Here is a 15,735-nt window from a genome sequence, read left to right as displayed (position 1 = left end):
CGGGACTTGGAGGAACACTAGTGGTTGTGTATGGAGGAAGTCTCCGGAGAGCTGTAGACGGGAGGTTCAATCAAGTGGGCCCTCGTGCCAGCTTGTGAGGTGTAAGTGGGCACAGCACACCTGGGGACGTTGCTTGTTTTTTTTCAAGGTTAGTGTTATTTGCTTTTTGAGCATGCGTATAAACAGTGTGCCCAAATTGTATATGTAATCTGAGTCCAGTTAAATACTGGACACAACACACCTATTGATTTATTTTCCCTGAGTTAGGAGACCATGACTGATTTTTATTTTCTTTTCCATGTCTGTCAGTATTTTCCAGTTTCTATGAATATTTATTGCTTTTAGAACTGGGAAAACACTATACAAATTATCTTCTTAATGTTATTCTCCTAATGTGTTACATAGCAATAGACTTCTCATTTATTAAAACTTATAGACAATGTAGCCATTTAATGTTCCTTCTAGGCCTATGAAAATGGGATTCCATCTGTGTTTCTAGGTGTCCTTCTCCTCTGAAAGACCTCTGAACTCCTTATGAGGTCCACACTGGCACTATTTCCTTGTCTGCTGTTGGTGGCTCGCCTCTGCTCCATCCACACGCCTACATCATCTGTATGTCAAATCACCATGAAAAACCATTATCTCTTATAGCCTTATGGTCCAGAAAGGTCGTCTTACTAGGGTCAGATCCTCTGTGTGGTGGATTCTTTACATTATATAACTTAGAAAATTTTCCGTCAGCTACAACCCGAACCAAAGTGAAGAACACAGAAGAGCCACATGTGCTGACCATCCTTGTAATCCCTCTTCGTTCTCACGTTTGAAAATAGATTGGCAGAAACCGTTTACCCTAGGTGTCTTCAGCATTGCATTTTTCTCCATAGTCCAGCTGTTTCTAAAACTACCTGGCCTCAGACACCCTCTCAGCACTCATTAAATTCTGATTACAGGCCATTTAAGTCAAGTGGGAGGAAGTCAGCACTTTTACCATCCAGCTTTGGAGAACATGGCATCTTTGTGTGGGCTGGGCTGGTATTATTGCTCATATCTGCTTCTGCCTCAGTGTGGGAGGACTGACTTATTCATCCTGTTAATTAGCCTGGCTTAATGAGCATGTAAACAGCAGACTTCCTTGTTAGAAGATAGCAACACACTGATTTCTCCATCCTGTTACATTATGATGTGTGCAAGGGATTCTTTGGGTTGAGCTTTTCTTACCACACTGACGAATGGACTTCAGTTTCTCAATCTTTTAAATAGGAGAAATAACCCTTTTTACAGAAAGGGCATTTTATGTAAAATCAGATAAAATATCTATAGATCATTGAATTTGGCTGAAAAGTAGTGTATTGTAAGTAGTTGGTTGCTGACTTTGCCGTTGTTGGGCTGACACATCTTTGAAGGTATAGACCAGGAACATGTGGTTGTTGAGTGGGTGAGGTCCAGTGGAATGCTCCATAATTATATAGTTTACATTTTTTAAAGGCATGTTGGAACAGATACCTAGTGAGTGATCCACAGGCTTAGCAATTTGATGTGAGCAACTTTGTTGGATGCAGGTAGCTGAGTAAAGCACTCAGTGGTTAAACGATTTGCTGGAGGCCACCCAGCACGTGTGTGTGTGTGTGTGTGTGTGTGTGTGTGTGTGTGGTTGAGCCAGATTTAGAACACAGTTCTAATTAGCTCCTAATTTCCAGTTTTGTGCTGAGGCAAACCACACTGCACCTACACACTCAATTTATTTGGTTCACTTTGTCAGGGGAACATAATCTGCATATTTTGACCTGTCTGAATATGTTGTTATTTTTAATTAATTTCAAAACTAAATGAAGCATGCTAGGGAAAGGTATTTACTTATAGAGACTAAATTTGGCATTAGCTGCTTGTGTTGTAGTGAATTTGAGGCCTGTATATCCTAGGGAAAAGACGAAGTTCCAAAAAGAATGAGGTTGCAAAATGGAGCCCCAGAGGATGAAGACACAGATTATACAGGAGGGTAAGTAAGCAAGCACCTTGCCTGGTGTCCAGTCGCTTCAAGTGTAGAGTGGGATACGTGGGATAGAGATTGTTGGTCATTTCAGTGCGATATGGCAAACCCAGGGTGCTGCGAGACAGCCTGAGCAATTGGGAAAGGCTCCCTACCTTGGAGCAAAGCAGGGAGGAGTAAAGCAGTAAGGGGGATGCTGGTTAGGATCTACAAATTGGAGAGGTGGGTAGTCACGAAGGCCCATGAACATCGCACAAAGGAGTAACAGTGCATTCATTCAACACATGAATAGTTAGTGCCTTTTGTTTTTTTTTAAATATGTCAGACACTATTTTATGCACTTGGGATACCTTAGTGAACAAAGCGAGCATAAATTCCTGCCCTTGGGGAGCTAATACTTTATTAGGGAGAGAGAAACACTAAACATTAAGTAAATAAGATCATTAAGTGGTGTGTTAGAAGATAGTAACTACATAAAGAAAAAAGGTCAAGCCAGGTGATCAAGGTTAACATAAACAGTGGTAAGTCATGTTGATAGTATCTGCCTTTGAGAATGACACTTCACCTTTGTGGGTTTTCTCCCAAAAACACATAGCTCTAGTCTAATCATGAGAAAAACATCAAACCAATCCCAGTTGAGGGATAATCTATAAAATATCTTGCCAGTGCTCTTCAAAACTGTCAAGGTCATCAAAAACAAGTAGACTGAGAAACTCATAGCCAAGAGGAGGTTAAAGAGACATGACGACTAAATATGCTGTGATATCCTGTATAGAATCCTGGAACAGAAAAGGATATTAGGAAAAATTGAGGAAATCCCAGTAAGTATGAACTTCAGTTAATAATAATGTATCAGTACTGGTTCGTTAATTGTGAGAAATGTACCATACTAATGTAAAATGTCACATGGAGGAAACTGGGTGTAGGGTATGCTGGTACTCACTGTACTATCATTGTAATAATTTTGTAAATGTAGGGGCTCAGTAGGTTGAGCGTCCACCTTTTGATTTTGGCTCAGGTCATGATCTCACAGTTCATGAGATTGAGCCCCGAGTTGGGCTCTGCTCCAAGAACGCTAAGAGCTTGGAGCCTGCTTGGGATTCTCTCTCTCCCTCTCTCTCTGCCCCTTCCCTGCTTGCTCTCTCTCTCATTTTTATAAATTTATAAATTTAAAACTGTTTTAAAGCTATGAGTTTATTTTTTAAAAATGCAGAGTAAGAGGAATCAGAAGTCCAGGGCAGAGATATCTGCTATAATTTAAAAAATTTCTTAAATGTTTTTTTATTTATTTTGGAGACAGAGAGAGACAGAGCATGAGCAGGAGAGGGGCAGAGAGAGAGGGAGACACAGAATCTGAAGCAGGCTCCAGGCTCCAGGCTGTTAGCACAGAGCCCGACGCGGGGCTCGAACCATGGACCGCAAGATCATGACCTGAGCTGAAGTCAGATGCTTAACCGACTGAGCCACCCAGGTGCCCCAGATATCTGCTATAATTTTAAATAGGATGGTCAGGGTAGGCCTCATTGAAAAGGTGACGTGAACAATTACTTCAAGGTCATGTTGGTTCTGAGTGAACAGCCAATGCAAAGACCCTGAGGTGAGAACATGCCTACGGGTTTGAGAATCAGCACGGAGGCCGGTATGGCCGGATGGAAAGGAGGGTGGCAGTAGGGAAGGTGTGAAGTCATGGAGGAGAGATGACAGAGCGGACTGAGGTAGGGGCTTCTAGGCCATTGTGTTGTGGGCCAGGAACCATGCCATGTATTGTCTTATTTAATTCTCTCAACTGTCCTGAGAGAGAGGTATTATTAACTTGCTGATTTTGCTCATGAGAAAACTGAAATTAAGGAGGTTAGTAACTTGCTGAAGTCCCATTGCAGGTAATTGGCAAAGCCGCAGTTCCTCTGTTGGACTGAGTCTTCAAGGCAACTACTACCCACAAGAAAATCTGATGCTCTGCCTGCTTGGGCTTTTTTTGTTTTGTTCTTTGTATTTTGTTTTGTTCTGAGTTGTGGTAAAAAAAAAAAAAAAAACATGCACACACACACACACACACACACACACACATAAAATTTACCATCTTCACATTTTGATGTGTCAGTAGTGTTTTTCTTTATTTTAACTTTTTTAGAAGGTGGGGGAGGGAATGGGGCAGAGGGAGAGGGAGAGATAATTCTAAGCAGGCTCCATGCTCAGCCCCAACTCAGGGCTTGATCCCAAGACCCTGGGATCATGACCTGAAATCAAGAGTCAGACGCTCAACTGACTGTGTGTCAGTAGTGTTAAATGTATTCACACTGCTTTGAAACAGTCTCTAAAACTTTTTCATCTTGCAAATCTGAAAATCCATACCCATTCAACACCACCTGCCTTCTTTCCTGTACCCCCAAACACCTGGTAAACCACCATTCTACTTTCTGTTTCTATGAATTGGACTACTTTAGATTCCTCATATCCAGTGGATCATGTGGTATTTGTCTTTTTGTGACTGGCCTACTTAGCATGATGTCCTCAAAGTTCATTCATATTAGAGCATATGACAGGATTTCCTTCCTTTTTAAGGCTGAATTATATTCTGTTGTATGCATATGCTACATTCTGTTTATCAGCCTGTTTTGTGAGTAAAGTTTTATTAGACACAGACAGGCCCACCCATTTCCATATCGTCAATGGCTTCCTTCTGCATGACAGTGGTAGGGTTGAGTGGTCACAAAGCTGGCTGTTTGGACCATAAAGCCAAAGCTATTTATTAACTTAACATTTTTTAAAAGTGTTTATTTATTTTGAGAGAGAGAGTGTACATGAGTGAGCAGGGAAGGAAAAGAGAAAGAGGGAGAGAGAGACAGTGAGAAAGAGAGAATCCCAAGCAAGCTCCAAGCTTAGCGCGGGACCCAATGTGGGGCTTGATCTCACTACTGTGAGATCACAACCTAAGTCACAGTCAAGAGTCGGATGCTTAACCAACTGAGCCACCCAAGTGCCCCTGTTATCTTAACTCATTACAGAAAATGTTTACTGACCCTTCTTCTACTGGGGAGACTGTGAAGGGTTAAGAGAAGTGATGTGGAGACTGCATTGGAGGGAGGAAGGCAAGAGGCAGGAAGACCTTTCCGGCTTTGGGGGAACAGGGAGACAGGTGTGGATATGGGGCTTGCCCTCAAGAAGTTCATAGTTTAATTGAGATGAAAAAGATGGTTTACAAAGTTGACTTGTTCAGTAATGGGTTAGACATTTCGGGAAGGATGAGATCTGAAAGGACTGAGTCCTTAGGAAAGACTTCACAGATGGCTCGGATTTGGGATGGGATGGGTTGGACTAACACAGAGTATGGAGGAATGTATCTCCTTCTCAGGAGGCCTTCTCAGCCACACCTTACACATGAGAGTAAGACACGGAAAGCATTTAGAGCTATGCCTGACATATGGTAAGAGCTCCACTAGAATGTAAGTTCCACGAGGGCAGGATTTATATCTGTTTTTTTCACTATAGTATCACCTTTGCTTAGGACTCAGTAGCTCCTTCAGTAAATATGGAATAAATAAGTTACTGTAACTCTCTGTAACTCTTTTTAATTGCTTAATTTGTACTATGCAAATACAGGCAAAGGGCTGGATCTCTCACATTGGTCTGTCAATTCATTTATTACACTAAAGAGTAATTATTGTTGTTGTTTTTTTTACTACTGTTAAAGCAGCAGCTATATTTACTGTTTATTGCTGGAGATAGTTATGTGGTAAGAGGTGTTAAGTCAGAGGTACTGACAACAAAAGAAGAAGAGGAAAAGAAAATAATGTCAATGGTCTTAAAGATAACCACTCAAAAATAATTCATTAGATTACTTAACAAAGATTTATTAAATTGCAACTGTGTTCTGGAGGTCCAGGGGTGAGCAAAATAGACACAGCTGCTGTCTAAGACAGGCTATTGACATTGAAACTGGTAATTATGACTGTAAAGTGTATAACTTACAGACATGCAAATGCCTTGGAAACTTAAGGACATTTAACCTAGTCTGGGACACTGGAGAGTGCTTCCCTGAGGAAGTGACAAGTCCTGATTATTGGTTGCTGTGTGACAAAATACTCCCAAGCTTAGTGTCTTACAATAATTTATTATCTCTCACAGTTCTGGGTTAACTAGGCTTAGCTGGAGAGTTCTCACTTGGGATCTCTTATGAGTTGCAGTTGGACACTGACTGGGGCTGGAATCCTCTGCAGGCTTAACTAGGCTGTCACCCAAGATGGCTTCTCCACTCACATGCCTGGTGCCTCCCTGATGCAATATGTGACCTCTCTAGCGGATAGCCTTATTTCCTAGGTATCAACTTAGAGCTCCAAGAGATAGGAAGCTGCCAGGCCGGGTAAGGTCTATACCTCAAAAGGGCAGAGCATCATTTCTGCACCCTCTGTTGATCAAGTCCTGCCCAGATTCAGGGCGTAGAAGAATAAAGTCAGTTCTTGAGAGGGGAGTAACAAGGTCTCATTGCAGAGAATCATATGGGACAGAATTTGTTGTGTCCATCATTAGAGAATACAGGTCTGTCACTTGATGTTAGGTTGAAGGATAATTTGGTATTAGGTAGGTGCAAAAGAGAGAGGGAGGGAATAGCCCGTCCAGCAATGAGAACAACTTTGTGGATGGGCCTGGAGGCCAACAAGGTAAACCTCTAAGGAGGGACTGAAAGGCCTGTGTGACTGAGTGGAGGAAGAACAGAAAAAGGGGCATGAGAGTGCTGGGTCACATAGAGAAGAGTAGAAGGGTAAATGCATATTTCCATCAGAAAGGAAAGGGAGTAGCTGCATAAGTTCCAAACAGAGGCTATGGAAAGCGTTAAATAGTGAAAATCAAAATTCCTAGAGTAGGAAGAACAGGTTAGCCTAGAGAAGGACTTGGGGTGGAGTGGGTGTGGGTCAGGGAAATCTTGCCCCTCATCACATAGCTAATATGAGACAACTGGGATCTGAGCCCGGAGCTGACTCTAGTTCAGACCCTTTCCAATGTATTGCTCACCACACTGCCTATGGAAAGTCACTTAATAAACTTGAAAATCCCTTGCTAATCAAAATGTAATTTATGCTTTCTAATTTCTTCCTAGCCATCCAGGCAAATACCTTCTAAGTTTTCTAAGCTCAACTCAGGACACCTTCTTTTGAAGACTTTCCTAATGTGTCCAAAGGTGTCCATGTGATTTCATGATGCCTCGGCTGCAGTGTACCCTTCTGTGAAAGATTGGAGTTGGAAGGATGACTTCAAAGTTCCCTTCTTTGTCTAGCAGTCTATGGTTTTAGGATGTGTGGGGTAGAAGTGTTCTGTAAGCTAGCTGTGATGGCCACCAATGGTTACATGCTTCTAACCAGCCTATGAATACCTAAACAGGTAGCACAAAGAGTATATTTCCAGATATTTTGACAAGAAAGAAAGAAAGAAAGAAAGAAAGAGAAAGAAAGAAAGAAAGAAAGAAAGAAAGAAAGAAAGGAAGAAAGAATCACTTTGAAGGCATTTACTCTCTTTCTATTATGATTAAAGACTGAATTTTAAGCACTGGGTAAGAAAAGGGATATGCATAATATAATCTTAGTCGAATAACTACCTGCTTTGCACCTTGGTGCATCTTTTATAAAATGGGAAACTTATGTTAAAAAAGCAAAATTTGACAGAGTAAACTTGAAGATCAGTTTGGCTGTATTCAATAATTCATGAATCAGGTGATATCCCATGTTGTAATTAGAAAGCTTTACAAAATGGAAAGCTTTTATAGGTAGAAGGGGTGGGAAAACTAAAGTTTCTAACAAAGAGTGGCTTGTTTCAAGCAAGGTCACCTTTCTTTAGGGGAAGGGCAGGGATCTATTAGGCAGATAACCTCACTAGTGCTGATCTGGTAATTCCAGATTGACTGGTTAAAGGTTACATTCCTGGAAGAGGCTGAATGTGCAATAAGGTTAGATATTAAGTCTTGATTTGCTGATGTCACTTGGGCTCCGCCAAGTGACTCCATTTTGGGCCTTTTTATGTAAAATATTTATTTATTTATTGGGAGCATGCAAGCAGGGGAAGGGCAGGGAGAAGGGGAACAGAGGATCTGAAGCAGGCTCAGCACTGACAGGCTGACAGCAGCGAGCCTGATGTGGGGCTCAAAGTCACGAACCACAAGATCATGACCTGAGCCGGAGGCCTAACCGACTGAGCCATCCTTGGCTTTTTTTTTTTTTTTAATATATTTTATTATGTTCATCTGTAATTTTAGTAAAGAACTGAATGTTTTAAAATTTATAATGTATTTCTTTTTCATAGCCTCTGGTGTAGAAGATGAAACTGAAAAGTCCCATTTTTCAAAATTACAGAAGTGGTGAAACCCTGTTGCACAATTCAAGAGACTCAGGGCTTAACTGTAAACACAGGAAAAGAAACCCTGTTTGCAACTAGAAAAATATAACTGATGTTTATCTCTAAAAGTCAATCATTGCCTGGCTTCATGAGGGCTAACATAATGAAGTATCAAAATGTAAAATAGAGACAAATGCATAGTCATTATCACTTTACAGGAGGTTAACCAGAGTTCTTGTGAACTGCAAACCTCTTGACACATTTTAAAATAAAGGGCTCTATATACTAGTTTAATTTACATACATTAAGCAATGTAGATTGGTGCTGTTGATTTAAATGTAATGGTTTAAAGACCTAAGTGCTAAAAATGATTTTAATTAACCATAAAATTGTGCAGTTTTAAACAAAAAAAGCACATCTATGAACCTTTGCAGCAACATGCAGAGGTATTGCTAATTGCCCAATTTTACCTACTTGTAAGTAGTTAAGGGCAAAAAACCCTTGCGTAGTTGTTTTGTTTCTTCATTCATTTCTTCGGTACAAATACAAAGGTGTCTGTGACTGTTGAGCACATGAGATGTGATAGTACGACTGAAAAACTTTACTTGATTTTTATTATGAATTGAAATTGAAATAGCCATCTATGGCTAATGTCTACCACATTGGACAACATCTCTGTCAAGGTCTGTGCTAATTTGGCCTGACCTTGGAGATCCAGTCTTTCCCAGAGAATGAGTTAGTGCTCACATAGAATATTTTCTGCCCAGCCCCAAGGCTGGACCTGTACTCCTAGGCCAGTCCTCAAAGCCTTAGGGAGTTGAGCCTGGAGCCTTATTTTCAAGATGAGTGGAGGAATTCTGTAGTCCAGAGGCATTCGTTAGGTATTACATAATCCACACCTGGGAAGCACAGACACAGTAACATTTGGGTTTAAGAAAGGGGCAGAGCCTCCCTCTGTCCTTACTCCTTGCACTTTTTTAGAAAGTTCTTTTTTTTAAATGTTTATTTATTTTTGAGAGGGAGAGAGAAGGAGGGGCAGAGAGAGAGGACAGAGAATCCTAAACAGGCACCATGCTGACAGCAGTGAGCCTGATGTGGGGCTGGAACTCACGAACCACAAGACTGTGACCTGAGCTCCAGTCAGATGCTCAACCAGCTGAGCCACCCAGGCACCCCTTCCCCTTGCATTTTTTAGCCTGATACACCATCAGAGCCTTCAAAGTCTGTGGAAGGACTCATGCATTTTTGAATTTAGACCGATTATGATGTAGGCCCAGACACAGAATTCTTAGCCTCATTGCTTCCTGTTTTAGGTCAACATATCACAGAGATTTGCCTTAACAGACTTTTCACAACTGTGCTCAAAGGCTTTTCTGTCTGAGTGAAAGCTATTGGCCTTAATTCCCCTTATCAAACGTTCCACCCTGCTCTGTGTAAGTTCTGACACAAAGCCGGGAGTGATGTGTGCTCTTGACAGTGGAGCCTCTGTGTAGGTGTCGTCCACTTTGGGCGTGACTACTGTAGAAAGATGTAGAGATGCGGAAATAGCTGGGCAGATTCGTGTACTATAGAATACAGTGATCCATGTGCCAATGTTGTGCTCTTTCTTTTCTTCCAGGAAATTAAGGATTGCACGGCATTGCTTTGACAAGCACATCCTGTTGTCTTTTCAGAGATCTCAATGAAGAATAATCTCAAAGGAACATTTGTCTCCCCGTACCTCTGCTAATGGCCATTAGCCGCTAGCAAATGCTTTTAATGACCGAAAAAACATCAACTACCCTTGGTTTTGGTCTGCTTTAGGCAGTCGAATGAAGGTTTTTTTCAGTTGTTTCCAGAACTGTATTGCTGAAGCACCTCTCTTTGTTGGGTGAACGTTCATGAAGCCCTTTCCTGAAGCAGCGTAGAAGCCTTAGGGCTCTTGGAGTCTATGACATGGAAGCCTTGGAAGTGGATGATATCAGCCCAGCCTTGGAAGTTACTGAGGATTTCTTCAGTACTTTTGACAGTAAGCTAGAAAAGGCTGTGCAGCAAGCTGAGGTTTATGGGATTCAGGAAGTCCCCGAATTGGTGGGGCACGAGGTACTAAGTACCATAACAGATAATGGTGCTATCAGAAATGTTGCCTCCCTGGGCAAGGGGGGCCTGATTTGGGACCACTGTAAGAGCAGGCTCTTAGAAACCAAAGCTCAAAATGTCTTCCCTGCCAAAGAACAGTTTGTGGTTCAGAAAGGGACAGCCCCAGATAATCTTTCCTGGATGGAACAAAAAGAAGCTTCAACCTTTAACTTTTTCAACATCTGTCAGCGTCGGAGGGACAGACCTCGATCCGTGAATGACTTACTGGATGAGACCTCTACTTTCAAGCCAGGGCATGCACGTTCAAGATCAGATATTACCCAAGTGGACTGGAGGCTGGTCCTCAAAACCATGCCTCTGCAGCGGCAGCAGCAGTCGTCTCTTCAGGGCCCTCATTTCACCAGGCCGTCCTTTCTGTCGTCCTTGCCGAATAAGGTAGAAGATGCTCAAGGAAATACTGGTATGTTTTGATATCTGACAGCTATTGAGCAGTTGTCGATTTTCCTTGGTCTCTATTACATTTACCTCATGAGAAGTGTATTGTCCAGGGTCCTTGTCTGGTTTTGCTTACTTAAGCTCCCTCTTCCATTTACTTTCACACTTCACCTCAAGCCTCAGTCTTGGTATCCTTATAAGAAGTGCTGAGTGAAAAGACAACTGCGGTCAAGTCTCCCCTTCTGATCTTGTGTGTTAGAAGCTACACAGTCTCATAATTCGTGTGGTATTTGCCTTTGTACAGAGTATGCTACTGCTTATTCGCATCGCTAGATGTTTGTCAGATCACATATTGGCATAGCCTTGTGCTGTGAAGGGTTTAAAGATCCATAAAGAAACCATCCCTGCCTTAAAGAACTTCTTGCTTGCAGAGGGGATCAGACACTAACAAACACTCAAGAAGGCACCCGCAGGGAGAGAAAGTAGTAGTCGTCAACTGAAATATTTGTGAAGGAACTTTTGTTTTACTTTATATTGTTGAGATTTCTTTCACTGAGAAAATGACAGTGACTGTAAGAGGGCAGAGGAAGGAGAAGACGCTGTGGTGGGCTTGTCAGGAAGGGCTAATGAGAATTCATGGAGCTTTGGCTGAACCATTAAAGATACTAAGATGCAGAAAGGGGATCGCAGTAGAGGACACTCGGGATTATGGTGGGAAAGAAGGTAAGGAGATGAGAAGTACCAGGGGGAGCAAAGGATCCCATGGTGGGTAGTGGGAGGAAAAGGGGGGAGAGATTGGCTCAGACCTCATGGTGTAGGGCCTTGAATTTCCTTTTTTCTCATACATCATACGCATGCATGTGCACACAACTTCTGTGAGGCGTGACAAACCATCTCTTTGTTTCCCCCAGCTTTTTCTTTCAAGATAACCTCATTTATACAGGCTGTCTATTCTTGTCATTCCTATTCAACCTTTAATTTAGATGGCTTCTTCTCAGTTAATTGGGAATACCGTTTTATGTCCTTAACTGCTATTTTAATACTACTTTAGTCTCTATCCTTGCTTGGTATTCCATTGATACATTTAATATTTTAATTAATAAATTTAGTTTCTAAGTATAACTCGAAGAAGAGATACAGTTTAGTAAGTCTATTCAGGAAATGCAGCGTCCCTATCTGTGAGGTGCTACATTATTTTCACATCCAGTTCAAATCTATTCTTTTAAAATACTTCTTTCTCGGACTCACTTATTTTGCTTAGCATAATACTCTGTCTCTCCATCCACTGATATGTGGAATTTAAGAAACAAAATAAACGAGCATAGGGGATAAAAAGAGAGGGAGGCAAACCAAGAAACAGACTCTGAACTATAGACAACAAACTGATGGTTACCAGAGGGGAGGTGGGTGGGGGGATGGGTGAAATAGGTGATGGGGATTCAGGAGTGCACCTGTGATAAGCATTGGGCATTGTATGGAAGTGTTGAATCACTACATTGTACATCTGCAACTAATATTACACTGTATGTTAATAACTGGAATTTAAATAAAAACTCAAAGAAAAATAAAATATTTCTTTCTTCCCACTCAAATTCATGACTTATAATTCCTTTTCTTTTCTCCTTGACTTTCACCAGTCCTCTGTAGCATCTAGCCAAGGGTGGTGACCATGGGAGTAAAAAGACAAGGACATTATAAAGCTCAGTACTTGGTAGCTGATTAGATATTAGGGGACAAACAAGTTGCTCTGACCCTGGTGCCTGGCAAAACGAGAGCTTTGCCTTGAGTTCATATATAAACAAGTATACTCATTGATTTAACAAATAACCTCTGTTGATTTTTGGTTTCTTAAGAGTTCACGTAGATTTTTATCAGTAAAGCACCGGAACCATTCTAAAACCCTGGTGTAACCCAAGTTGAGAGGGTGTCATATTTCCAGGTTTAGTTTTCCTGTCATTTGGATTGTTAGTGTAGGAGCTGGAGCTGCCTTAGATTCTCCAAAGGAACCTTGAGTATATGACACCCTGTGACTATTGTTTTTTCAGTCTCAATTTTTAAAAAAGTTGAATACTAAATCATGTTGAAATGTATGTACTGAATGGTATTTTGAAAAGTTTACTGTAACAGATGGCCTTTCAGGTATTGATATAGTATATAATCTGGCCATCTTTTGATCATCCACGGAATATATATCCTAGCAGGAATTAGCACAGTTGGACAAATGGCATACCAAGTTCCTAATACCTTTTCTTTCTGTCACACTCTGGAGAACAGGCAAGATAAATCATGTTTGTATTGCTTACCAGGTGAGGGGCAGGGGTAAGCAGGGAGTACCCACTGACTATGCGTTCTCAGGCTGGGGGTAGAGAAGAGTTTTAGATATGTGGCAGTCCCCCACCCTGGTGACCATAATTCTCATGGCAAGGGGAGGGATGTGCCAACACACAAATGCACACTAGTCACAATCAGCCAAGATCTTTCAGTAAAGTTTACTTTAAAACCTTTGAAATTTGTGATCCAAACTGAAAAATAGCCTGTTGTGTCTCCTGAAGAAATATGCCCCCAAAGCAGAGGGAGACAGTGTAGTATCTTGGCTGGAGATTTAGGGTCAGGCCAGACCTCTCTTTTAACCTTAGACTCGCATATCTGACTGCCTGGCGTACATCTCTGTTGGGATGTTCCACAGGCTCTTCAAATTCACAGTGTCCAAAAGTGACCCTCATCCTCTCATCTCCTACTCCTACTGTTCTAAAAATTAACAAGTGTTCATAAGAGTCTGGGGGCTCCTTAGAAGAAATAAAAATTTAATGGGTTTCTTTGGATGAGGTCAACTTGATGTTGTGTCTATCCCTGTCACTCTCTTAATTATAGGTTTGGTTACTGCATGATCCTGTGTTTTCTTCAGTTGATTTTTTTTCCCTAGCTCCTTTTCTGAGCTCACCTTGAGTACGAAGACTCACCAGAAGTGGTTCTTCTTCTCGTCCTCCCCTTCCTCCTCTTCTGCCTCCCCTCTCTTCCCTCCCATGAAAATAAGCCCAAGGATCTTCTTCATTAGGTAGGATCTCTGTGACTTCTGCTCATTTGGTGATGAATAACCAGGCTTTTGAGCCTTACTAAGGATAAATGTCACATTGAGTATAAAGCAAATCAAGTTCTGGCCTAATGAGGCCAGTGGGCAGCTGGGTGTAATACCATCTATTTCGCTGATGGGCAAGCCTGTATGAAGGTCTTCTGGTGTGTCTTCTCCTCTTCCCCCTCCTCCCCCTCCTCCCCCTTCTCCCCCTTCTCCTCCTCCTCCCCCCTCCTCCTCTTCCTCTTTATCTTCCCCCCCCTCCTCCTCTTCCTCTTTATCTTCCCCCTCCTCCCCCTCTTCCTCTTCCTCTTCCTCTTCCTCATCCCCCTCCTCCCCCTCTTCCTCTTCCTCATCCCCCATCTCTTCTTCTCTTCTTTTTCCTCTTCCTTCTCCCACTTCTTCCTCCCCCTCCTCCCCCTCCTCCCTCTCCTCCCTCTCCTTCCCTCCTCCCCCTCCTCTTCCCCCTCCCCTCCCCCTTATCCCCCTCCTCCCCCTCCCCCCATCCTCCCCCTCCTCCTCTTCCTCATTCCCCGTCTCTTCTTTTTCCTCTTTCTTCTCCCACTTCTTCCTCTTCTTCTTCCTCCTCCTCCACCACCACCACCACCACCACCACCACCACCACCACCACAACCACCACAAAGCTTGAGATAGTAATGGTACTTTAAATATCTTGTGTGCATTAAATGGGTTAAAAAATAGAAAGTGCTTCTCAGAACCATGTTTGACACATTTGTAAACACCTAATAGATATCTTAAACATTTAATAATATTATTACAATTATTAATTGAATTTGAAACTCATCAATGAGAATCAAAGTAACACAACCAATGACTCCTACTTTTCCCTGGCATACCAACTGATGTGTTGCAGTAAATGGCCTCTCAATAAATATTTCTTAGATTGGCCTTCCTGAAGTGTGTTTTCTCATATTATTGATAGGTTTGTTAGTGGGAAGTAAACCATTCATTCCCTCTCTCACACTGATTTAAGATCAACTGTTTACAGTTCTCCTGGTCAATGAGGAAGGGACTGTTTCTTACCGTTTCATCCTCAGTACTTAACATGGTGCTTTGAACATAGTTTATGCTCAAATGAATTGTTTAAGATGTAAATTGAATGAAAAAGATGTAATGCTGATAAGATAATTAACGCCAATAACCTCTTTAGCCAGTTCATGTCATTCTAGAAAAAAAACCTCCAGCATCTTTTCTGAGGGCCTAGCGCCATCATCTAGCATTTCATACCTCACACATCCTCTCTGTGAAGCTCTTTAGCAGCAGTGAAAAATGAAGATTTGCTTTCATCTCAAAGGCTGCCCTGCACTATCCTTGTGATAAGAGAAAATCAAACAGACACAGCTTGTAAAGCGGCCCCTGGTGTTGGCAAAATGTTGCCCTGGCCTTGGAGGAGTATTCAGATACGTCTCAGACTCCCGGGTCGCACAGGCACGGTTAAGCATTCCCCTTTGTGGAGGAACCTGACTGCTGCTTGGTGAGCACAAAGCCTGGTGCAATGATTATGCTTTGCCCTTTAGTCTTTCTGAAGCTAGCAATCATTTGAAGTAATTTTGCATCACTCCTCAACTTTTCCCTGTTCTCTGTTTCTTTACAGAAGGTGATTACTTTGGATTTGACGATCACTTCTTCCCTAGGTTCTTGCTTGGAATATATGAGAGCAGAATCCGTCAAACAGATTAACAGCTTACTTGTCACTGCCAGAGCCAACAGCCAAGCACCCAGTGTGCTTGTCCTCAGGGTGAGAGAGCCCATGTAGAAAGAGAAGGAAGAAAAAAAAGACACAACCAATAGCTGTAGCAAGCACTGTGCGTGATTTTAA

The 15,735-nt window shown here is 42.0% G+C and overlaps 1 protein-coding gene across 27 annotated transcripts in view; it reads left to right on the top strand.

Moving 5' to 3' along the window:
- The window catches only part of PLEKHM3 (pleckstrin homology domain containing M3), a 195,500-nt gene that overhangs the window by 13,134 nt on the left and 166,631 nt on the right, over positions 1 to 15,735 (top strand). For 21 of the 27 annotated variants that reach the window (XR_006220911.1, XR_006220909.1, XR_006220908.1 and 18 more), the window contains exon 2: positions 9,930 to 10,850. Coding sequence is in view for 22 of the 27 variants with exons in the window: in XM_007089934.3 (XP_007089996.1) it covers positions 10,247 to 10,850 (604 nt within the window). In the remaining 5 variants the exon portion in view is untranslated. The other 6 variants (XM_042995196.1, XM_042995197.1, XM_007089935.3 and 3 more) reach the window with 5 other exon arrangements.

Source organism: Panthera tigris, chromosome C1 (assembly GCF_018350195.1).
Source record: "Panthera tigris isolate Pti1 chromosome C1, P.tigris_Pti1_mat1.1, whole genome shotgun sequence".
In the NCBI taxonomy this organism is placed as follows: domain Eukaryota; kingdom Metazoa; phylum Chordata; class Mammalia; order Carnivora; family Felidae; genus Panthera; species Panthera tigris.
The sequence above is the reverse complement of the archived record's forward strand: the minus strand, read 5'-3'. Positions and strand labels throughout refer to the sequence as shown.